General features: G+C 44.5%; 1 protein-coding gene across 3 annotated transcripts in view; it reads left to right on the top strand.

Moving 5' to 3' along the window:
• Positions 1 to 26,133, top strand: part of ARHGAP21 (Rho GTPase activating protein 21) — a 243,186-nt gene that overhangs the window by 92,833 nt on the left and 124,220 nt on the right. For all 3 annotated transcript variants that reach the window (XM_068235615.1, XM_068235616.1, XM_068235614.1), the window contains exons 2-3: positions 7,668 to 7,847; positions 22,713 to 22,749. In XM_068235615.1, the coding sequence (XP_068091716.1) occupies positions 7,668 to 7,847; positions 22,713 to 22,749 (217 nt within the window). The remainder of the gene's footprint in view (positions 1 to 7,667; positions 7,848 to 22,712; positions 22,750 to 26,133) is intronic.

Here is a 26,133-nt window from a genome sequence, read left to right as displayed (position 1 = left end):
CTGTATTGTGTTTTGGGATTTTTGTTAATAAAGTTTAATTTAAAAAACTTGTACTCTGTGGAAATCTTCTATATTTTGCAGAATCCAGTATATTTAGTGGAAGTATGCTGTATTACTGAATCTGTGATTGGCCCAATGAGTCTTGTGATTGGTCTAAAATGTCAGTCTCAGTAATGTGGTATTCCGCGAAGTTCTGATTTCTGCCACAGAAAGCGTATTTCCGATTGGAAACTCTGAAATCTGTGGAAAATCGGAATGTTATCCCTAATCAGTAGTATCTGAATTGCACACCTGAAACATGCTATGTTGCAAATCCAGTCATATTTCAGTCAGAAACTGATCTGCATGCTTATTCAGGGTCAACGGCTAGCAGTATGAAGGGTCTACTTCCACTAGCATGTTGCATTCCACAAATGTTTTTCTGTATGTGGATTTCTGCGTTTCTTCTGACTGGAGCAGATTAGACGGGATTGGCACGCTCTGTCGCATTAACCTTCTTCTTCTGACGATCCAGCAACCGGTCTTTGCTGTCCGTCTGCTCACCGTACTTCCTGCTGCTACTATGCATTTCTTCTGCCAATGTTAACACGGGAATCCATATGTGGCGATCAGTCACTGTATGGGAAACTGATACGTGCTGCAGCATGCAATCCATCTTTTTTGCATCACACCTCAGTTGCAAATTCACATTTAATTGAAATAACGAATAATTGCATTGCGAAAATTCGCACTTAGTGGAAATGCGCGCTACACACTAAATGGGTACATTTCCTGTCAGTTTTACATCAGTTTTCTGTTAGTTGTACCTGACAGGATTGGAACTGTACACGTTTTATGTGTGAACACAGCCATATACAACTGATACAAAACTGACAGGACTGGGCCACAAATGTACATCTTTTATTTATAACCCAAGCCATACAAAACTGGTGTCAACCGTCAAAAAACGGACAGGCGCGGACCTGATACCTTTTATGTGACTGGACACCAGTTTTATGATTCGGTAAAATGTACAAAAAAAAAGGCTTGTTTACCGCTGTAGTGGGATTAGCGCCCTCCTTGATTTGCACAAGGTCACAGGGCTACCGGTAGTTTCTTTATATTATTGTACACATTACAGGAAGTTAGGGAATTTGAAAAGGAAGCTTGTCATTGTGGTATTGTTTAAAACTGCTGCTCAGTATCCAGTGATGTCATGCTTATTCTGTAGTCTGCAGTCAGTCCCTGGTGATACAGGCTCTCTGCAGATCACCAGGCTATCATGTTAGCCACAAGCATTTCGGAAGGGCGCTGGAATTGTAGTTAACAAGATAAAGCACAATGGAGGGGTGAGATAACATTTCACTAGGCACAGAAATATTGTAAGGGGCAGGCGTTTGTGCGAGTCGCTGTCTCTTCCCCAGCACTGAGTATAAAGTGGCGAATGTTCCATCTGACTGTTCAGTATATGAGCTCACTGCACACACAGGTATATGAATATTTTTTAGTTTTTTTTTTTTTTCCCCCTTCAGATTTCATTTTTTTTTTTTACACAAAATTGACACCATTTTGACACTGTTTTGTACTTCCTATGAAATTTAATTTTTTTTTAGAAGCACATTTCGTTTCAAAATCTTTTATATACTTTGTAAAAATACCTGCAAAGCTTTTCTTGTAGCGGACCACAATTTATTTTTTGTGTAGTTTTTTTTTTTCTAATATCTACATACAGGTTTCTGTTATTTAAGGTCATTGGCTTAAAAATGACCATTTACTGGTCGCTTATTATTGGTCTGCTGAAGAATTTACCGTACTTCAGATAAACAGTCCGATCGTTTTGATTAGCTCTCTTGTTGATGGGAGTGAATATTAAGATGCTAACACCTATCCAATTTTGATTGGCCAATTACTGACCAAAAGATTACAAACAAAATGTCTAACACGCGTTGAGAATAAAATCAAATAGTGTCCTTTTATTAAACTTTCAATGATAAAGTATTGCAATCAATATACAAATCCCTATATACATTCATCCATCCTTCACCACTCTTACATACAGTATAGAAGGGCCCTTTTAAGAAAAAATCTATAAAAAACTAACTGTTCCATTAAAATTGATCAAAAACAAGGATATGGAGCAAAAAAATTGAGGACAGAATGTTATCTCACTCTTAGAGGGAAAAATTACTCGGTATTGTCCTTCCAGGATTTCCACGTAGTGTGTCCCACACTTTTAGAGTCCCTGTCACAATAATATCCTTTAGATGTGACTTGCTTCTACAGTCACCTTGTAATATCTATCACAGATTGCGTCCAGTATAAAAAGATACCACACTTACAGTTCAATCCACCACCGTCCTGGTATGTTTCAGAGCACTCTCAAGGGTTCCACTCACCACCGTAAAGCCGGGACCGTTTGCTCTCAGACTACTCTCGTCCTGCTGATCTCGCTGGTCTCCGGGCGCGGCATACGTCACTTCCATTTGTAGGACTCAGTGATCCGCTCGCCGCACTTCCTCCCAGCTTGTTCTCGCTCATACTGGATGTACTGGGTGACGTCACCACTTCAGGATTCACTGGGATTTGATGTATAGGTTACCGCTGCGCGCTTATGCGGTTTAACCTCATTCCCACGATCACTGCCAGTCTTACAAAATTAGAGCTTACAAAACCTCAACGCGTTTCAGCCACTAAGCGGTGGCCTTCTTCAGGAGGGTTATGTTCGACGAACATAACCCTCCTGAAGAAGGCCACCGCTTAGTGGCTGAAACGCGTTGAGGTTTTGTAAGCTCTAATTTTGTAAGACTGGCAGTGATCGTGGGAACGAGGTTAAACCGCATAAGCGCGCAGCGGTAACCTATACATCAAATCAAATTTTGATCAATTTTAAAGGAACAGTTCGTTTTTTATAGATTTTTTTCTTAGAAGGGCCCTTCTATACTGTATGTAAGAGTGGTGAAGGATGGATGAATGTATATAGGGATTTGTATATTGGATTGCAATACTTTATCATTGAAAGTTTAATAAAAGGACACTATTTGATTTTATTCTCAGCGCGTGTTAGGCATTTTGTTTGTAATCTTTTGGTTTATTAATTGAGGGTTTAAGGGATCCCTCAGTCCTACACGCAGCTCATTCAATAGAGAATCCCCTCAGCGCCTGGTAAATTTTACTACAATTACTGACCAAGTTTGCCACCTCAGTGTAGTATGAGGCCCAACAGACTTTGATTGCTATGAGTAGATTGTGTCAGTAAGCTCTACATGGAAGTGGTAAAATTGGCCCGGGGTTGGCCAGTCAAAATTGTGTGTACTGGGCTTTAGTTTACTCTAGACTACACTCGGCAGAGACTGACAATCGGGGATATCAGTGCTGAGAATCTAGTGTGCGTTCAGGGGCCAAATGCATCACGGAAATATCCAAAGTGCCATTATCTAAGGCATGTTCATTGGTCCCGTTTTTTACCCTGCCAACCAGAAGCTGCTTATTTGTGCACCACACTGTCCCCATCCTCCACCTTCCATAGCAGACGCTGTCCCGCATCCTCCACCATCCATAGCATTAGAATGGAATGCTTGGCTGTAGCGTGGAGGTTTGTTTGTATATCACTTTGCTCCAAACTGTAGCCTGAGAGATTGAGACCCGATCTCTATGGGCAACAGTCATTGTGCCTTTAGGCAGGCCTGTGGAGTTAGTTGAGGAGTTGGAGCAATTTTTGGGTACCTGGAGTTGGAGGTTTCACTGAGTCAGAGTTGGTGTCAGATGATTTTCGCACCAACTCCACAGCCCTGCCTTTAGGCCTTAAGTTGAGCCTGGCTGGTACGCACATCCAATTTTGACTGGCCAATAACTGGCAATTTTTACTACCTTTACATAGTATGAAGGCCAAAAGATTTTGACCAATATGAACAGATTGTGTAGGTAAGCACTCACACTACATGGTAAAATTGACCAATCACAATTGGATGTGTAGTAGGCTTTAGTGTTGGGGGAAGGGGGGGGGCACTCTTTTCTGTTCGTAGAGAAATTTTATCACTACAGCAAGTGGTCTCTCCACCAGACAACTGAAGAACCTGCCTGTCCTGATGACAAAACCTCTCCTAGGACATAGAAATGTGTCCAAAGGAAATTATTATTCTTCATTTGAGTTTGACAGAGTACCAGTTTCTTTTTTTGCCTGAATGTATAAACGCATGACAATGTAGACTAGGATCTTTCCATTGGAGATTCTCTCTCATCTCTTCATAAGAACTCAAGAGACCATCAGCAATGTGTCTTTCTGGGACAATAGAAGGACTCTATTGTCCAGTGTGTGCTGTTGTCTTCTCATCCCCTCTGCCTCCGGAAACATTGACCTTTAATCCCCTTTCTCTTCCAGGAACTTGTCAGAGTAGAAGTGCAACATCACAAATGATGTAACTGTTGTGAAGTCTAGAATGTTTGTGTTTCTCTCTTTCTGGAATCCGGTCCTGAGATGACGAGGGTTATCTCTTCAACTGGCACAAAGACCACAACAAATAACTAATTTTTTATAGAGCGAGGAATTCGAACCAACCTGGCTAGTTTTCATTTTTGATCCTGACTTCCTGATCCTGGGACCATAAGGCTTGGTTCACATTGGAGCCGATTCTCCAACAGGGCAGTGTCCACTCCCATGGTGCTTTGGGGTCCAGAGTAGATGTGTCTATGGGAAATGCATCTGTTTGTTAGTAAAAATCTTGCAGGCTGAGACTTTTCGCTGCACTTGCCACTATGGATCCGTTACCGACTGGCGTGAACAGATCCAACTGATGACATCTATTGACTCAGTGTTGCGGTCCGGCAAAACTGATTAAAAATGTTTTGTGTTGCATTGTGATGGGTCATATTGATGTCATGGGAGTCCCAAGGAAAGGAAGTGAAGGTCACAAACACAAAGAATCCAAAAAATAGCTTATCAAACTTTTTATTTCCAAACCAGAAATATTTTTTGCCTGGCATTGTGCCCTAAAGGGAACCTGTGGGGAGAGACATGTGGAGGTTGCTATATTTATTTCAATTTAAACATCTCATCACATTGCTATAATTAATCTAGTGTGTCTCAATGATGCTTCAGTTATTAGCATCTGTAGTCTTGATTTTCTTTTGACCACGGCTCTCTTTTCTACTGTCTCTCTCACACTTGATACTTTTTGCTGTCTATACATTGGCCTCAATTCACTAAGCTTATCTCCTGTCTTTAATAACTCTTCTAGAGTTGTTACTATGGTGATAAGGAATGTAGTATTCAGGAAATATTTTACCTCAGGCAAACCTAAAGTTAACTTTTCTGTCTTTAAGTTAACTCTTTAATCCTTAAAATAACTCCAGAGTTAGACAGGCTGTTCATTAACTGCGTGTGAAAATAACTACAGAGGAGGTAACTTAACTATAGAGGATGTAAATTAACTACAGAAGAGGTAATGCAAGGAATGAAGAGAGAAGATAACTCTCTTAGGGCTCGTTTCCACTGTTGCGGTGCAGAATCGCCTGGATTCCACCGCTGATAAAATAGCATGCGGCTGCGATTCCCCATGCGTTTTTTGGCGCGAATTCGCATAGGTGAGGGTATATGCGATTTTAACCATGTCACTGCCTGTGTGATTTTACATCATACCTATGCGTATTCGCGGCAAAAACGCATGGGGAAAACGCATGCGATTTCCCTATTAAATACATTGCATGCGATTCTCATGCATTCCACTCTCAGGCGAAATCGTTGGCTCTTTTGTGCGTTTTTTCACCGCTGAAAAAAACGCACATCACCAACGCAACAGTGGAAACAGGCCCATCCACTTGCATACCATGTGCGAATCCGCATGCGTTGGACGCATGCGGATTCGCGATAGTGGAAACGAGCCCTTTCTGTGTGGAGGTAAGTTTTCTCTTGCCCTATTATCTCCAGCATGATCTTAGTGAATTGAGGCCAATGTGTGCTGTTCAGCTGTTCATTGTCTGGGTCGCTCTTTTCAGTAGTCATCCTTTTTTATTTTAATTATTTCATATTGTCACCACTGCGTACAACCAAAATAACATTAATTGTTGCTTGATATTGTTGCAGGAATAGTGATTAAAGCGGTACTGTAGTGATACAGAACTGGGAGACCATGTATAACGTACACTGGCTTTAGAAGATTTACACATTTTGGAATGTAAATCAGGGAGAGGAAAGATTTTACAAGGAGCAAACACTGACTAAATCTGTGCACAAAACCTGCCCTAGCTACATCTCTGCGCTTGTTTACAGGTATACACCAGGATGCTCCCTCCAGTCCTCCAACAACCTTCGCCCAACTTCCCCGTTCATTTCTCAGGGCCCGTTTCCTCTGGCGTGGAAACCATGCCAAATCCGCAGAGTTTCTCTGCAGGCAAATCGTGCGGGGAAACTCTGCCATGGGGATGAATAGCGCAGCCGGCCGAATCGCTTGCGCTAGCGAGTCGGCCGGCTTTTCCGTCCAAAGTTGTGCGGAAGGCTGCGAATCCCATAGCAGTGCATGGCACGGCTGATGGGATTAGTCTGCACACCTGCAGACCCGGAAGTGCTGCCGTGCGTCTCGCTGAAGCGTGTGGCACAAGTGGAAACTGGCCCTCACTCCTATGCATGCCTGCAGGATTTCTCAAGAGCTGCCCCACCCTCTGGAACTCCCTTTTACCGCCCATCAGACGTGCCTCCTATTTTAACACATTCAAGCAAACCCTCAAAACCCACCTCTTCAAGATGGCCTACCCACCCCCTACCACACAGTAACTCTCTATTGAATACTTGCAGGGTCCTCCCTTTCCTATTGTATTCTACATGATCGTGTGCTCCTTGCCTATGATCGCCTCATACTTGTATTACAGGGCCTACCTAACCAGCCCTAAATCACATGATCATTTATCTTGTACCCGGTTTGCATTGTATAACTGTGTCCTATGTTGTCTAACTTTGTTACATTACGTCTGTCATCCCTTGTATCATTGCATGTATTTATTGTCCAGCGCTGTGTAATATGTTGGCGCTTTAAAAATGCTAATTTATGAATTTTGTAGAAAAAAAAATGTATTGCCTAATTTTCACTACAGTGCCTCTTTAATAGAAATCAGTTGTAAATGATGTGACACAGTGGCCTCCCCAGGATATAAAGAGCCACTGTTATTTGTATGTTGTGTTTGTTGGAGGTAAATCGCAGCTATGCTGCAAAACTCTGAACTGCCTGTTAGCTTTATTGGGGCCTTGAGGCTTATTAGGCCTGGGAGCTTTCACCTGCCTGCTACACAGGGGTATGTACTTTCTGCAGTACCGCCAGTGCCAGTTAATGACTTGTTCAACATTCAGATTATTATCTGTGGTGGTAGAATTTGCAGAATGTGGGCTTGTTTTCAAGGGGGAGGGACGGCGGGGCAAAAGGTCAGCGGCGAGCCAGGGTAGCAGCTGCTGCCTGAGTGTAGTACAATGTGCATGGCTGCTGAGAGGAATGGTTCCCCTCACACTGTGATGGAACAAAGGGGATGCCTGCTGCAGAGGTTCTCTATACTGACAATAGACTCCCATTCAGGATAGTGATTCCCAGCATTCCGATGATTAGCATGCGCTGTGTTTTGCTGCACGTTCTGTTCTGCTGATCGTTTCTTGTTATTCTGTGCCGCTAATAGGAAGGAGCCTTTAATAACGCACGTTTCTCTTTCAGGTGTCCAAAAACAAAGATGGCCGCGAGCAGAGCGAGATGGTATCGCCGACGGAAGAGGAAATCTTCTCCTGGCCCGGCCCCAAGAACGTCATATTGAACAGGGCCGCGGAAGGCTTTGGATTTACCTTAAGGCACTTCATTGTTTACCCGCCCGAGTCTGCTGTCCAGTCAACTATAAAGGTGAGCAGGATGAGGTTCTCGCCATCCGCCATGCTAATGCTGACATGAGACTGTTGGAACTTTAAAGGACAACTTAAGTAAGAATATGGAGGCTGCCATATTTATTTTCTTTTAAGCCATACCAGTTTCCTGGCAGTCCTGCTGATCTATTTGGCTGCAGTAGTGTCTGAATAACACCAGAAACAAGCATGCAGCTAATCTTGTGAGATCTGACAATAATCTCAAACACCTGATCTGCTGCATGCTTGTTCAGGGGCTATGGCTAAAAGGATGAGAGGATCAACAGGATAGCCAGGCAATTGGTATTGTTTAAAAAGAAATGAATATGGCAGCCTCCATATCCCTCTCACTACAGTTGTCCTTTAAGTACCAGCCTGTAGTGGCCGCTGAACAGAGCACGGCATGCTGACCTTTTTCAAGTTTAAAAGGAACCTGAGATGAGTGACTTATGGAGGCTGCCATATTTATTTCCTTTTAAACAATACCAGTTGCCTGGCTATCCTGCTGATATCTTTGGCATCAGTAGTGCCTGAATCACACATGGCTAATCTTTTTAGATTTTCGTCAGAATTATCTGATCTGCATGCTTGTTCAGTATATATGGCTAAAAGTATTATTGCTCATACACGCCATGCAATTTTACCGTCCGATTGACTGATCAATCATTTCTGGGATGTCTATTCTGCTTCCGATCGTGAAAGGGATCAATTTTTTTGCAGTACCGATCTCAAAATCAATCCCTTTCTCTATTCCGAATGCCAGAAATGATCAGTCCATCAATCCGACGGGAAAATTGCAGGATGTGTATAAGCCTTTATGCTATATACACACAATGCAATTATCCCATCAGATATATGGATTGGTTGATAATTTCCAGCATTACCGATTTGCTTCCAATCAAGAAAAGGATCAGTAGTGTGCAAAATTGATCAATCGGGAACAGATCGGACATGCTGACATGCCAAATTGTCAACCGATTTGTCAATCTGTTGGGAAAAATGGCATGGTGTATACAGCATTAGAGGCAGAGGATCAGGACAGCCAGGCAACTTACATTGTTAAAAAGGAAACAATTATGTCAGCCTCCATATCCCTCTCACTTTCGGTTATCTTAAAGAGAGTCTGAAGCCTCTTAAAATTCCTAGTAGAGGCAGAGGTTTGAGCTGTGGCTCTGCCCCTACTCGCGTCTATCCCTGCTGATCGCCGCCTCTCCCTGCCCCTCTCAGTCTTCTTTTACTGAGAGGGGCGGGGAGATTAGTGCTGATTGACTGGATAGGAAGCAGAGCTACAGCTCAAAGCTCTGCCTCCCCGGGCAGCAAAATTCACGACCAGGAAAGTCGTGTATTTTTGCCCCGGTGTTTGGGGGGGGGTTAAACACAGCGATCTGCCGCAGGATTGCAGCGTTTTAGATGGGGTGATAGTGTAGAAGGGATTGTTTAATAAAAATATTAATTTTAAGTCTTCAGACTCTTTAAAGGAAATGTTAGGTGAAAAATTTTCCACAGTTTCTTACCTAGGACTTCTTTTAGACCCCTGTAGTCCTCCTGGTCCCTTGCTGTCACTCCTCTCTGTTCTTTGCAGCCGCTGTACCCCTCTGTGAATGCTACATGTACAGCCCTGGTAGCTTGTCACACCCATACTCTGCAATATTTAGTGATGCCTTATGTCCCTTCTATTCTTCCTGAAAATCGTACAGCTCCTTCCTCTGATCACATGACATGCCTCAGGAGCCGGAGGTATGGAACATGTGGCTGGAGAGATACATAGAGGGCGCACTTCTCTTATGTTAGACTGGCTCCGCCTAACAGAAGACCGAGGAGTGGGATTCCAATGATTGCTAAAGTTACGCCACTTACCGTATTTCGCGCCGTATAAGACGCTCCGGCATATAAGACGCACCCAGGTTTAGAGGGCAAAAAACAGAAAAAAAAAAGATTTATACTAAACCTGGTGCGTCCATATTCCAGGAGAGTCTTGTACATGTTACCCTCAAATGTTGTCCTCCTGTGTCCCATTGTCTCCCCATGTGTCCCCAATACCTGCCCCATGTGTCCTCTGTGTCCCTCATACATGCCCCATGTGTCACCCATGCCTGCCCCATGTGCTTGTGTCCCCCATGTGTCACCTATGCATGCCTCATGTGTCCCTCATGTGCCTGTGTCCCCCATGCCTGCCGTGTCCTCTGTGTGTCCCTCATGCCTGCCCCATGTGCCTGTGTCCCCATGTGTCACCTATGCATGCCTCATGTGTCCCTCATGTGTCCCTCATGTGCCTGTGTCCTCCATGCCTGCCGTGTCCTCTGTGTCGCTTATGCCTGCCCCATGTGCCTGTGTCCCCCGTGTGTGTTTGTAAATTGTGGCTGCACCCGACCGTTGCCTCTGCCCGCTCCCCATGCCTGTAATGTGCCGGCGTGTGTAATCAGTTCCCTCCCGCTGTGTGGCTGATCTCTGCGTGCCCCCGCGAGTGTCTAATATGCCCGCTCCCCCGCCTGCCTTATCTCCCTCCCCCATGTGAATGCTGGCCCCCCCGGGTGTTAATCTGCAGCGGCTTACCTTTCCGCCATGCTCGCGAGGATTGGAGACCTCCTTCACAGCCGCGCATCTCGCTCTAGTGATCGGCATGTGATGATTGCGTCATCATCACATGCCGATCACTAGAGCGAGATGCGCGGCTGTGAAGGAGGTCTCCAATCCTCGCGGGCATGGCGGAAAGGTAAGCCGCTGCAGATTAACACCCGGGGGGGCCAGCATTCACATGGGGGAGGGAGATAAGGCAGGCGGGGGAGCGGGCATATTAGACACTCGCGGGGGCACGCAGAGATCAGCCACACAGCGGGAGGGAACTGATTACACACGCCGGCACATTACAGGCATGGGGAGCGGGCAGAGGCAACGGTCGGGTGCAGCCACACAGGCAGGGAATTCCCGACGTGGCGGCGGGTCGCGGTCCGTATCGGCGGGCGTTTCTAAGTCGGGAATTCCCTGCCTTTGCCGTATAAGACGCAGGGACTTTTTCCCCCTATTTTTTGGGGAGAAAAAGTGCGTCTTATACGACGAAAAATACGGTAGTTTGAGACTATTCAATAAACGTTAAATCTTAATGAAATATTTGGCCGGCGTCTTAGACTGCGTTAGATTTTTGCAGCTCACGTGATTAAGTTTGACACCCCTATCTTAGGCTATGATGGACATATGACTATGGTAGGGATTAGAGTTTGACTTTCTCTGAGGGACAGTTAATTACGAGACACTTTTCTTTGCAAAACACTGCGGAATATGCGAAAAGCTAAATGATGAAAAGCTGTGAACAAGTAGACCGCTACTGCTCTAGGGCTGCCACACAAACAAGTAGATACGTGGCAGAGTTTGTGGGCAGTTGATTGCTTTGGTTGTTTTTTTTTTTTTTTTAGTGCTGATTGATCAGACTGGAAAGCCATGTCATTGTGCGTTTGCAGGATGGCTCATCTGTTTTGATGCTGTTTTGCCTGGTTGTGCACACATGTGACATGTATATCAAACCTAACCAGCCTGTTCGATCCCTCTGCAGCCAAAGACTCAGTGATCGATTGTTCACTCCTGATTCCCCAGCAAACCAAACATTTGATCAAGTTGTTGATCAGTTCAGGAGTGAATCGTGGTTTGTGTGTATCAGACCTGCAATGAGTTGTGTCTTCTGCTGTTTACAGGGTTTGCGGTGGTGCGGAGTTCAAGCATGCAGATAATGAGAGACTGGCCGTAGACTTAGTTTTTGAGCTGTTATTGGTCAGCGAGGCTGAAGTCTTTGTGGCGGAGTATTACAGGCCCCGTTCCCTAGGCCAGCTCTGCTTGATTGGTTAATAAGTAATCCTTAGCTCACATTGAACAATGTCTTGGCACAGAGCTGGAATTCCTTGATGTTATTATACCGTGATAGTTTAAACGCTGCAGTGATCTCCTTCATCCTCCTCTGAATTAAAGAGGAAATTCAGCCAGAAATGGCAAAACTAATCTGTCCCTCGAACGTTCTATTGTTAGAAAAAATAATAAAAAGTAGCTCTTCTGCTGTTCCTCCCGCCAATTCTTTCCTCTTGTGACACTTTTTTTTTTTTTATTTACTTGATATAACAAATCACAGTCTTGGTTAACAGATCTTCATGTCCTTGAATGTCACCATTGTTTAATGTTTTTGCTAGAATGCAATTCTTTTTCTTTGTTTTTTTAATCTTACAATACCAATGACAGTATAACTGTTCACTTAAAGTGCACCTAAACTCAGAACTTCCTCTCTGTTCTAAAAGATAAGCAACAGCATAGCTTTAAAAAATCTTTATTACAGTTGATACAAATCCTGCGAACAATCTGTAGTGTCTCCTTCCTGCTTTCATGGAAGTAAAGTGTTAACATCCTGTGTTTTTTTTTTTTTTACAAATTAGCTGCTCTACCAAGGCAGCTAGCTCATCCAACTGAGAGATCAAATTACAGTTGTGATTATTCACAGATGAGGGGGAGTTAGACAGGCTAAACTCTCTAAATACATACAGAGTGGTTTCTGTTTTCCTTCTGTCCTATACAAGAGTTCAGGTCCACTTTAATGTTATTGACAGCTAATGGTGAATACAGCGGTGAATTCGCCGCCGGGCACTTGGTGGCGCTCAACCCAGGGGTTGGAAAGGCGGGCATTAATTTGAATGGGGGAACGAGGCTTGGCTGTTTCAGCTGGCCAGGCGCTTACAGAATTCCACCCAATGTTCCAAAATGATCGATCCCTTTCTGAAAAGAATCCATTCAGAAAGAACCGATTCCCACCATACACTGCACATCAATTTCCAAGAGAGTCCAGCAGGAAAGTTATTGAAAATCGATCAAACCGCAGTGTTGCCCTTTTCAATGCAGTACAGAGCTATCGGCCATCGATTTGCCAATGAGGGATGGTTGGAATTGCTCATTTCTGAATCTGACAGATTTCTGAATTCCAATCTGCTAAACAGAAATGTGCCTTCTTAAAACAGAAGGCATTTGAGATTATTCAGGTTGGAGCGAGCTCTGAGGTGTCCCACAATGCATCACTGCTGAGTATGCAGATCATCCCTTTGTTGTCCTTGAAGCTGATTTCCGATCGAAAAATCGGAATTACGTCTAATTCTGAGGCTCACCGTTTTTCAAATGATCCAAACGCCCCCGGTCAACTTAAACTTTGTGTCCTTTTCGATTGATGCTTTCATTTGATTTTCGTTCAAAATCGATCAAGAATTGATAGTCTGACATTTTGGGGAATAGATTGCCAGCAGATCAATGAAATCTGCAGGGAATCTAATGGGAAAATCGATGAGCACCTTAACTGACCTGCAATCTTCAAGCTAAGGTTCTAATATCTATGGCTATCTTTAGGCCACAGATGTATCACTATAGCTACAAAGTTTTAAGGTATTCCACATAGCTAAACAGCCTAGGTTGCATAATTGGGAGGGCGAAGCTACATACCATTATACAACAATATATAGATATAGGAAGTATTTCTGATGCTGAAACATCGGCATAATTAACATAGAATTTGGTATCTATAGTAAGTTACTGCGTTCTACTATATGTCAATGCGGTGGCTCTTTAACTTTATAGAGAGCAGCCTCTTTCATTTCTTGGTCTCATTTGTCCCATACTGTCTTCTCCCATGGGGCCTCTTTCCTGTATGAGCAGTTGTGCTTATCTCCCATGTGACACACAACAAGATTAACCCTTTTCTTGATTCATTTCATCTGTGATATGTTTGTTTTTGGCACATACTCTTATACCCTGTGCTTGAAAAACAGTAATTACAGTATAATCTCTGATATAGCAAACATTCAGGTATATAAACTAAAGGGGCCCATACACTGGTCGATTTCAGCCATCGAGTGATCGATTCTATTAGCTATTGGGCACTGTGCATTTTGATCTAGTGTAGACGCTGTCTGTGCTCGCTTGCTGAAGCATTGAAAAGAAAAAATGACTCCCAATTATTGACTGAATTCAGATACAATAGTATAGGTAATGCGCTCGAGTATGACCATTTCTTATATAGTAAACCTCTTTTCCTGGTCCCTTTAGAGTTTAATATAAAGGGATTCTGCTGTATGTGTATGCTTGTATACAATGTCTCGCAAAGGCAATTGAGCTGGCATTATGATGGGACAGGAAGTTGTATCGTGTGTACATGTCCGAACTGCTTCCGATCGATAAAGGGATAGATTTTCTGATGAAACTTTGCAAAAGCAATCCCTTTATTGATCAGAAACAGATCACACATGTCGAAAATAATAGGATGGGAAGTTGAATGGTTTTTACCTTACATTACATGCACCGCTGTGTCCTGCTGCCACCCTGGCCTTAGCTATATGTTCATTGCCCAGAAAAAGAACCGTGACATCATATGACGCCACCTCCCGAGCAGCTATAATCACAGCCAGCACGAAGATGGCAGTGACTCATAGGAGACACTTATCAGCTAGGCGCTGGCACTGTAAACAGAGCTGACATGTACAAAATCACATCACTCATGTCAGAACCATCAAGTCATATTAGTGTTTTGAGTGAAAACACATTTTCTTTGCTTGCCATGTTAAAATGTAGAAACTTCACTGAAATCTAAAAAGCAACTTATTGCTATTCATTATTATTTTCTGTAATTGTATTTCTAAAACTCCCCTCTGTATTTGTAAAACTGCCCGTTGTTGGACAAGCCTGGCCATGCAAAGTCTTCTTCGCGTTCCTTTCCTAAGTAGTGGCCTGCGCAGGATGCTATTGCGGACACGAAAAAGGAGACGCCAGGCCACTGCAGTAAGCCTGTCTGCTGAGAACGAATCTAGCTGGCAGCGGGCCCGGAGGCTCCGTGAGTGACTGCGAGGGCACGGGACGGCTGCAGGGGGCTGGTAGAAGCCCCCGGTGAGTAAAACTGATTTTTCTTTTACAAGGCTTAAAGAGGAACTGTCGCAAAAATCTTTACATTTAAAAAAAAAACAAATAAGACTTACATTTCTTCCTAAGTAAAGTGATCCATAAATGACTTCTCTCATGTGTTGCTGGTAGTGATGGGTCGTTCACGAACGAGCCGGCTCTTTGCTGTGAACGACAAGAGCCGGCTCTCAGTTTTGAAAGAGCCGATGCCTCAGCCGCCCCACACAGCTCTGATTTGCTGTGTAATAAAGGGCGCTGAGGCATGCTGGGAGATGTAGTCCTTCTCTTGCAGCTTGTAGGAGTGTATGGGGCGGAGCAGAGCAGTAGCAGGAGGGATTGCCCCAGTCAGCAAAGCAGTCTGGAGTTGTCATGGAGACGGGGGCGGGGCTTTTCCTCCGAATCTGAGTGGTGTCCAGTGATATTTAATGAAGAGCCGATTGAGAGCCGTAAGAGCCGGCTCTTTAATGGGAGCCGATTCAGAAGAGCCGATTCTCCGAGAAGAGCCGGAAATACCATCACTAGTTGCTGGCATTTACAGTAAGTAGTAGAAATCTGACATTACCGACAGGTTTTGGGTTAGTCCATCTCTCCATAGGGGATTCTCAGCATGACCTTTATTCTTTATACAAACACTCTCTAAATAAAGATTTATACAAAGATGCTGGCCAGCCTCCCTGCTCACCGTACACTTTTTTTTTGCAGTTGGACGGAGCAACTGCCATTCACTAAGTACATTTTGAAAATAAGGAAATCCCTGTGAAACCCCCATGAGGAGATGGGCTATTCAAAAACCTGTTGGTTTTGTCAGATTTCTACTCCCTACTGTAAGTGGCAGCAACAAAGGAGAAAAGTAATTCATGGCTCATTTTACTCTGGAAGAAGCGTACATTTTAAGCTTACTGGGCGTGCCCTTGGCTACTTCCTGGATCAGCTCACTGGGCGTGTCCTTGGTTACTTCCTGGATCAGCTCACTGGGCGTGTCCTTGAATACTTCCTGGATCAGCTCACTGGGCGTGTCCTTGAATACTTCCTGGATCAGCTCACTGGGTGTGTCCTTGGATACTTCCTGGATCAGCTCACTAGGCGTGTCCTTGGATACTTCCTGGATCAGCTCACTGGGCGTGTCCTTGGTTACTTCCTGGATCAGCTCACTGGGCGTGTCCTTGAATACTTCCTGGATCAGCTCACTGGGCGTGTCCTTGGATACTTCCTGGATCAGCTCACTAGGCGTGTCCTTGGATACTTCCTGGATCAGCTCACTGGGTGTGTCCTTGGTTACTTCCTGGATCAGCTCACTGGGCGTGTCCTTGAATACTTCCTGGATCAGCTCACTGGGCGTGTCCTTGAATACTTCCTGGATCAGCTCACTGGGCGTGTCCTTGAATACTTCCTGGATCAGCTCACTGGGCGTGTCCTTGAATACTTCCTGGATCAGCTCACTGGGCGTGTCCTTGGATACTTCCTGGATCAGCTCACTGGGCGTGTCCTTGGATACTTCCTGGATCAGCTCACTAGGCGTGTCTTTGATTTCCTCCAGCCTTGTGGGCTGCTCATTTGCTTATCTCCAGGCCAGGTCATGGCAGGTAAAGCCAGCTTTTCCTATGTCAATAAGCACACGCTATCCAGAGCAGTCTAGAGAGGAGTAATGTGACCGCTGTACTTACAGGCTACATTTATACCTGATATGGTCACAAACAGAAATGTTGGGTGATGAAAAACTTGTGTGTGAGGATAGTATATAATGAATACAATCACATTCCATTACTGGATATTTGATGTTGGCCCAGCCACTCTGACAGCTCTGTCGGCCCTCTGATGTATGTCTATGGCTGGCCTGTGATGGTGGAAGCTGAACCCCTGACTGACACCTTTTCCTATCCAGCTGCTATGTGTAGCCTGTGATAGGCCAGCCGCAGCTTCCTGCACTGTCTGTCCAGGCGTGATTTGCAGAGAGTTAATGAACAGATAGCAGAGCTCCAAGAGACTCTAATTAGTTTCCAATTTAGTACAAAGTGAGAAAAATCGCATTTCAAACACTGTTCAGCGCCAGGAGAAATGAATCATCTCACATGAACTGAACATCGGAGATGATATCATAGGAAGTAAATAAGACCAGTGTGGTCTGAAGACAGAATTGTACACAAAAACTGAAGTGACATTAACAAACAAACCAGCACAGAACATTTATATCGCTTTTCTTCTGGCGGACTCAAAGTGCCAGAGCTGCAGCCACTAGGACGCGCTCTATAGGCAGTAGCAGTGTTAGAGAGACTTGCCTAAGGTCTCCTACTGAATAGGTGCTAGCTTACTGAACAGGCAGAGCCGAGATTCGAACTCAGGTCTTCTGTGTCAGAGGCAGAGCCCTTACCCATTACACCATCCAGCCATTAAAGGACCACTCCGGGGAAAAAGTAAGCAGTTAAAATCTGACTTGTCTATCTATCTTAAAGAAGAACTCCAGTGAAAATAATGCAATAAAAAAGTTCTTCGTTTTTACAATAATTATGTATAAATGATTTAGTCAGTGTTTGCCCATTGTAAAATCTTTCCTCTCCCTGATTTACATTCTGACATTTATCACATGGTGACATTTTTTACTGCTGGCAGGTGATATCAGTGGAAGGAGATACTGCTTGCTTTTTTGGCAGTTGGAAATAGATGCAAACAGCTGTTCTTTGCACATTGCAACAAGGCTGTCAGGACCCTGGTCCTGACATCACACTGTGGGAGGGGTTTCACCACAATATCAGCCATACAGAGGCCTCTGATCTGTGAAAAGGAAAAGATTTCTCATGGGAAAGGGGGTATCCATTCTTGGTCATGGTTTCTCTTTAAAGAGACTCTGTAACTTCAAAAAGATCCCCTGGGGGGTACTCACCTCGGGTGGGGGAAGCCTCCGGATCCTAATGAGGCTTCCCACGCCGTCCTCCTTCCCACGGGGGTCTCGCTGCAGCCCTCTGAACAGCCGGCGACAGGCCCGACTGTAGCTTCAATATTTACCTTTGCAGGCTCCAGCGGGGGCGCTGTGGCTGCTTTCGGCTCGGAAATAGACGGAAATACCCGATCTCCGTCGGGTCCGCTCTACTGCGCAGGCGCCGGAGACTTGCGCCTGCGCAGTAGAGCGGACCCGACGGCGATCGGGTATTTCCGCCTACTTCGGAGCCGTCAGAGCGCCTGCGCAGGAGCCAGGAAGGTAAATGTTACGTCACGGCTGTACGGAGGGCTGCAGCGAGACCCCCGAGGGACGGAGGACGGCGTGGGAAGCCTCATTAGGATCCTGAGGCTTCCCCCACCCGAGGTGAGTACCCCCCAGGGGACGTTTTGCCGTTACAGTTCCTCTTTAAGGGGGATTCTCAGGGTTTTCTTTGTTTTCAAAAGCATTTCCTGAACGGCAGTTGCCAAGTCTGACAAAATAGTATGCAAGTGAGTAGGCAGGCTGGCTGGTATCTTACTATTTGTCAAACTGCTATTCAAGAAATGCTTTTGAAAACAAAGAAAACTGGGAAAATCCTCCATGAGGAGATGGAGTTGTCCAAAATCTGTCAGTTCTGGTTACTTTTTTTGCTGTTGTGGTTCTTTAAGCCGGACAGGGACAGAGCTGGAGTGATGCCGCTGTACCAGGCCACAGATTGAGAGGGGTAAAGGTTGGTCGCCGTCAGTGTACAGGTGTGTTGCTAGGCTCTATTTTCCTTGTAGCTTTGCTGAGGTAAAAAGCAGCTGCACATATCAGTGTCACTTCAGCGATGGAAAAAAACCTTTTCAAGGCAGATTACATTCTAAATACAAGTGTGTCCTTATTTCTTCAGTGCAGTCCTATTCTTAAAGGACACCTGAAGTGAGAGGGATATATAGGCCGATATATTTCCTTTTAAACAATGCACATTGCCAAACTGTTCTGCTGTTTTTTCCCCTTAATACATTAAGTCATAGAACCTGCATACAGATCAGATGTTTCTCACAAAAGTCTCAGCAAGATGTTAAGCAACTGGCATTGTTTAAAAGGAAATAAATATGGCAGCCTCCATATCCCTCTTACTTAAAGTGTACCTGAGACGAAAAGAAAAAAAAGTTTTATACATACCTTGGATTTCCTCCAGCCCCCTTTGCCCTCCTTGCTCCCTCCTCGCGTTCCTCAGCGCCTGCAGCCTCTGCAATCCGGCCCGGTAGTTCACCAAGGCAGGGCCTGTCGGCGCAGACGCAGTGTGGCCAAGCGCTCTCCCCGTCTCTCTTCGCAGCTGGGAGCTTTCTGCGTCTGCACAGTAGTACTGTGCAAGCGCAGAACTCTCCTGGCGATGGGAGCATGCATGGCCAGGCTGTGCATGCGCAGTAAGCCCTCAACTTCCACAGTTACAGGCCGGATTTCGGAGGCTGCAGGCAGCGGAGAAGGATGGTGTGGGACTAATCAGTGCAAAGGGGGCTGGAGGAAGCCCCAGGTATGTTTGTTTCTTGCAGGGCTTTGGAGTCGGAATCGGGGCAATTTCGGGCACCCGGAGTCTGAGTTGGAGTCGTGGTTTCATAAACTGAGGATTCACATGATGATTTTTGTACAAAATCCACAGCCCTGTTAAGTAGTAGACTAAGGAGTCGAAGTCGAGGAGTCGGAGCCTGAGCAATTTTTTAGTACCCGGAGTTGGAGTCAGAGTCGTGGTTTCAGAAACTGAGGAGTTGGAGTCGGAAGATTTTTGTACCGACTTCACAGCCCTGATTTCTTGTGTGACTTAGACACTACTGCAGCCAAATAGATCAGCAAGGTTGCCAGGCAATTAGTATTGTTCGAAAGGAAATAAATATGGCAGCCTCCATATTGTTCTCACTTCAGTTGTCCTAAATATGTGAGTTGGTCAGCTGGTTGTGTTTTTTTTTTTTTAAACTTACGTGAAGGACAAACTATGTGTAAGTTACAAAATATGAATCCTGTTTAATGCCCAGTTCAATGATACTTCTTGACGTTCTACTTTAATTTCCTTTGCTGAAATCTTAAAGTGATACTATGCACTGCAAGCTGAAAATACTATGAATTCTCCCTCTTCTGTGCGTAGTGCTGCCATCACTTAGCAGGATGGCATTTTCCACAAAGGCAATGGGAAAAAATATGGGCAGCATAAATCTGCTGTTGTAAACATTGACTGTGAAAAACCTACTTCAATTAGCATGTCTGTTACTGTTACCTATGCAGATAATGTGTCTCATTTATGTACGAACCAGGTAAAGGGTTAAATCAACGAATGTGCATGCTTGAAGGTTTTTTTCTTTATTACCAGCTATAACCTGATGTTCTGTTGCATTGGTGGGACATTTGGTCTTTTAATAACACAGTAATGCATTACAGAGGCCTTCCAGTGAGGCGATTAGATGACTGTCAGTTCTGCGTGACATTGAAGTATGTCCCCGTGGCTCTGCCTGCCAGAAATGAGCTGAACTCTTGACTGTGCCACTTCCCTCCATCACATAAACGTGTTCTGGGAGACTACATCCTGTGGCAGGAAAGCCCGGCATTGTGCTGCAGATACAGATGATTTATTGTAGATGTACAGTAGTGTCCGCTTCCATTACAGCATACAGGCTGTCCCACTTGTGTGTTTATGCATCCTCCTCGCATGTGATAACTCCTTCCTGCTCGCTGGCTCCTCGGAACATCAGAGTTTTATTTTTCCTTCGCCTCCTGCAGGTTTTCCATTTGGCGATGCTTGTTGCCGTAGGGGTAGTTCTTCTTGCAGAGTCGGGAGTCAGGCACCTCCTGGTGGTGAAGTGCGGCAGGTAGAAGGAAAGACATCCTGGGGGTTAGAGATGGGAAGTTCGGATCTTTTCAATGATTCGGATGATTCGAATCGGATCATTGAAAAGATCCGGATTTTTGATCCGAATTTCGGATCATTTTACTAGGGAAGCATTTGGGGGTGAAATGACTAGGACAGGACTTTCCCTGCAGTGGACAGAGATTTTTGAAATGGGCAAACTTGCCACACGGAGGAGAATCTTCAAGTAGTTGCTTCCGTTTGTTTTTTTAATATATTGATTTATTTTTACCCGGGTTGAATATACCCCTCATGTAATGAAAGAAAAAAAGCAGCCACAAGACAAGTTCTTGTCTTTCAAGAGTCGTTTGTGTGAAGGATTCTTTACCAGATGCCGTGCACACGTTATACCACATCCCCCACCTATTTTGCTATTATCCTGCACAGATCTCAGGTAATTGTATTACAATTACATCAAAACTATAAAAGGACACACAGAGAAGGGGAGATGGTGGACAGAGAAGGGCAGGGAGTGGACAGAGAAGGGCAGGGAGTGGACAGAGAAGGGACGAGCAGAGAGCAGAAATGTTTGTCTGCACACAATACCCACATGCTGCAACTATATGCTTTACATATATTTCACCTATATGTTCATCTGTACACTTTGAATGCAAACGTCGCACAGTGAAAGAAAGCATTCCCAGAAGTGAAGTGAAGCTGTTTAGAGCAGTGCAGGAGGATCATATTGCCCTGCAATCACAGTGTCTGCCCTTCTAGCCCAGCATGCTGTCTACAAAGTTACTGACAGCCTAAAATCAGCAGCACATTATAGCCAGTATGTGTGCTCTATATATATCTGGCAGTGGCACCGATGTCCCCTCTCTCATCTACCTGTCCCTGCAGCAAGGCTGGCTCTCCACCAACAGAGCGATCCATCTCTGCTCTGCTTCCAGGACCCCGCTGCCCTCTGAGAGGGGGGAGGGGGGGGGGCGCCCCCTTTGCGATCCGAATCACTCATTTTGATGATTCGGTTGATTCGACTCACAAAAGAGATTCGGATCAAAAATCCAAATCGTTCATGATCCGGACAACACTACTGGGGGTTATTTATCCTTAGGCTGCCTAAGGGTGTCCATGCATTACTCGATTTGTGGCATCGATATCCGGTCATTTTGATCAGAATGATCGAATCACCCAATTTAGTTGATGTCTGGCCTAATCGATTGAGCATGTTCTGATCTCGATCATAAGAGCTCCATCTGGTGCACGGCGGTAACGGCAGTTGTTTTTCTGGCGCGGACTGATGGACCTCTGGCCAGTCTCCCTCTAATGGCCCATACTCACGGGCTACATTTGTGGCCTGCGACAGGCCGGCAACAGCTCGTCGTCAGGTCCCTCCGTGTACACACGCGGAAGAGGGATCAGCTGTGCGACGGAAGCTGTCGCCGACGTTCCTCCCCCCAGCCGGAAACTCAGTTCTGTGGCTATCAGGTTGCTGTCGCTAGTCCGCATACACACGCGGACTAGCGACAGTTGCGGCGGCAACTGTCGCTAGGCGAGTGTATGTTAATGGAAGTGTGCCTTTCCCCCCCCCACCCCTCTGCAAATCCCGTGGTGAGTGTTGATGGCTGGTTTGTCACATCAGGTGTTCTACATTTTTCAAATTGTCACCGTGAGCTTCTGTACCATGTGACACTGACACTACTGATATCACCACATGTGGTGGAGTCTTCAACACTCACCATGACACTCTTGGTGGTCCCAATATGTGTATAAGGTGAAGCTGGGGGAGGGGGCATCTTTGTATTGCTTTGACTCCACCCTTTCTATTAATACAGCATCTAAATGCTTGGAAAATAAAATACCTGTTGAATTTATGACATATATTTGAATGCAAGTCATCCTAGGATGTAAGTTGACCCTAATGTAGATGTACCCCACGATTTAGAAGTTCAGAAGTCTCAAGTATAGCCAGTACAGCCACTTTGTTACATCCATCTCCCCCCCCCCCCCTTTCCTACCATGACAAGTACAATCACCTTACTCTTATTACTGATTTATAAAGAGCCAATATATTCTGTACTCTTCTGCTGTGAATTCTGTATCTTCCACACTACCACCACTTTGCTTGAATGATTGTTTTCTCATTGTTGTACAGACATGAACAGCTTTTGCCTCTTCTGTATCCTTTATAGTAATGTCTGACTTATTTTGTCTTGCAGGATGAGGAGAATGGAAACCGGGGAGGCGAGTTTAAAGGTTTGTTTCACTTTTTATATTAAAGCTAAAAAGAGGTATTTCTTCCAAGTACTTTTGTGGTAGATTCCCGGCTAGTCTGATATATCTGCTTTTGAAGCAGCGGCTGTAACCCTGCTGTACACTCGTGCCTTATAGACAGTCCGGCTGTCATCTAATACCAGATGTTGCCGGCTTGACATGACGGGAGATCGTCTGGTCATGAAAGACGGCTAGATTTATTGGCGAGGGCACAGCCAGTAAAATATCACTACCGTCTGTCAAAAACCAAAACACAACACTAACTTGATGTCGGGAGACACAAAATCTCTAGGCAGCTTATGTAGAAACATGAGGGTTTAATGAAAAACAAGTGAGGGATACAAAAAAACCCACTCTACGGGATTTACTGTAAAGTACAGCAATAGCCTTTCTAAAACAAGAAGGTATTTATCTAATCGCTTCCAACCCAAATCCAAAAGACGAGGCTTTTTTTTGGGATTGCGGCAGAACACGTTGTACCGGGAAACTTGCTCGTCTTATAAATCAATAATAATAATAATAAAGCTAAAGGCTGGCCGATTTCAAATTGAGGTAAAAAAAACAAACGTGCTCCCTGCCTTTGGCTCTTCAGGTCTAGTGTCCTGTAAAGCCCAGTAATGTGCGCTGCTGCTTCCATTTTCTAGTCCAAGGAGGCGCCCTTTTTTACTCAACAGCCTGTTCGAGGACTTCCTTTGTGGTACAGACTCTAACCAGCAAACTCATCGTGAACCAGAACTAATTTTAATGTGTGAGGGGCTACAATGGTCCTAAAAAAGCCCCCTTACTAAAATGTTATGGAAAACAAAAGTTTGCTTTCTGAAAACAGTATATGCGATAATTCAGGTTGGAGTGAGCTCTGAGATGTCTCCCACAATGCATCACTGCTGAATATATGCAAATTAACCATTGTTGCCCTTAGAAGCTAAACACTCCTCCAGAACCGCTGGAATGCAATGATGTGTCAGCTTGGTAATTTGTACAGAGCCATAATAATCCAACATGCATACAGACTAGACTGTTTGGTTGATCCTCAGTGCATGGCATGGATACATAGAGCCAAATAAATCCATGCCATGCACTGATGAGGATCAACCAATCCGAAACAGTCTGTATGCATGTTGGATTATTATGGCTCTGTACAAATTAACAAACTGACATCATTGCATTCCAGCGGATCTGGAGGTGTGTTTCGCTTCTAAAGGTGGGCACTAATGGTCCAATTTCTAGCGAAAAACCGTTTGAGCGATCAGAAATTCTGATCGGAAGAAAAATCGTTCACTACACCATCAACGAACCAATCTTTGCTTCCTATGTATCAAAACCAATCAAGAAAATCCAAATTTTGGTTTGACAAAAATCCAATCGGACGACTGTTTTTTGTAATCGTTTATAATTGATTGTGCCCATCAACTGAGATCATTTTCAACCAATCCGATCAGAATTTCTGATCGCTCTAATTATTTTTCGCTAGAAATTGGACCATTAGTGGCCACCTTAAGGGCAACAATGGTTAATTTGCATATATTCAGCAGTGATGTACTGGGAGACATCTCAAGCTCCCTCCAACCTGAATTATCGCAAATTCTTTCTGTTTTAAGAAAGCAAACTTTTGTTTTCCTTTATGGTGTTTAACTTTTGAGATTAGATAACAAGGTTAGAAATTGTGACAAGACTGTATGCAGTGCAGAGGAGTTTGACAGACTCACCGGCATAGGCTTAGGCCTCTTTCACAGTAGGACGTTGCGGTTTGATGCAACGTTAAAGTAGCAATGCAAATTACACCGCAATGCCCCCAAAAAGTCACACCTTAATGCCCCCTTACGGTCGCATACAGGCAATGAAAAGTATGCTTTCAAGGTCATTACTGAGCATGTGCAAACAGTCCAACGCAGCTAAATAACGTGTATAACGCACAGCATGCAGCACTTTTACTTAACGTGCAGCGTTAGTCACCAACGCAACATGTGCACTGTGAACAGGCCATTGATTTTTCATTGCAGTGAGTTATTCTGCGTTAAATGTTGTTTTAACGTGCAACTTTAATGTCGCACTGTGAAAGAGGCCTTAATATAGAGAGACTCTATGTATACATTATGCAAATAATTCCACTTTGATGCAGCATTATGCAAATGTTACTGCAAATCTATGCAGCTTGAAAACAGACCAATCAAATTCTTTCACTGCAAGATTGAATTAGTCAATTTACAAGCTTAATAGATGTTTATAATTAACATAATTCTAAATCCTAATGATTAGCATAATTCTAAATCATAATCTCAAATGTATTTGCACCTCAATGACCTCCTTACTGAGTAATGTAGAGTTCCTGCATATAACTGTAGATATGGGCAAGAGCGCTGGCTCAGATGGAGAGCTGCCGGCATCCTCCCTCATCAAGTGGTGCCGGGACCCACCACAGCCCACATTGAGATTAACCAGCGTTCAACGCAATGCGTTTACGTACGGTTGTGCAAACGTGGTTCCATGGACCTCTAGGGGCTCAAACTGCAACAATGAACCAATGGGAACCGATGCAAGTAAATGCAGCGTTTGGCATCGGCTAAAGGTGGCAGCTTTCAGTGTAAGGCCAGTACTGGTGTGTAGCTTTGAATATTTAAAAGATAACGTTTGTGAAAAGGATCTATATAAATATGCCGGCCGGCCTCCCTACTCACTTGCACTATTTTGGCAGTTGGACTAAGCAACTACCATTCAGCAAATTTGTTTTAAAAATGAGGAAAACTTTGAGAATCCCACATGAGAAGATGGACTTGTCCAAAACCTGTCAGATGTGTTGTAATTTTACGACCTACTGTAAATGACAGGAACCATAGGAGGAAAGGAAATTACAGTGCTCTTTACTCTGGAACAAATGTATGCACACATGTGCATTTTAAATTGTACAGTGTTTCACAATAGGGCTCAGTTTAATCAATCCAGAATTGACATTGAGATTGCTCTGTCCAATACAGGAGGGGCTCGTGAAAGTTGTTTACAATTTCGCGCTAGATTGGGTCTTCTGGACACAAATGCAGCCTGTTGGATATCGATCGTGTGACGCTGTGATGTGTGTGGTGACCGTGTGACGGCGTGTGTGAATTCTTGTCCCGTTTCCCTCCTCTCTGCATATTATGCAAACAGCCCTGACTGAAGGATGGAAGTGCTGTCAGCTCCTGTTTGTGTAGGATATTTGCTGAAGAGGTTTGGGCTGTGGAATGCGCCATGGCTGCCCATCTTTTGTTCCTGCCTGTCCTCTTCAGAGGTTATGTTTATTTAAGGAAAATCCCACTTGAAGGCATCTGGCTTTGTAATTGTTTTTCTTGAAGTGCGCTGAGGCCCACATGACGTCATTGCGAAGGCCGTCTG

This window comes from Hyperolius riggenbachi, chromosome 5 (assembly GCF_040937935.1).
Source record: "Hyperolius riggenbachi isolate aHypRig1 chromosome 5, aHypRig1.pri, whole genome shotgun sequence".
In the NCBI taxonomy this organism is placed as follows: domain Eukaryota; kingdom Metazoa; phylum Chordata; class Amphibia; order Anura; family Hyperoliidae; genus Hyperolius; species Hyperolius riggenbachi.
The sequence above is the reverse complement of the archived record's forward strand: the minus strand, read 5'-3'. Positions and strand labels throughout refer to the sequence as shown.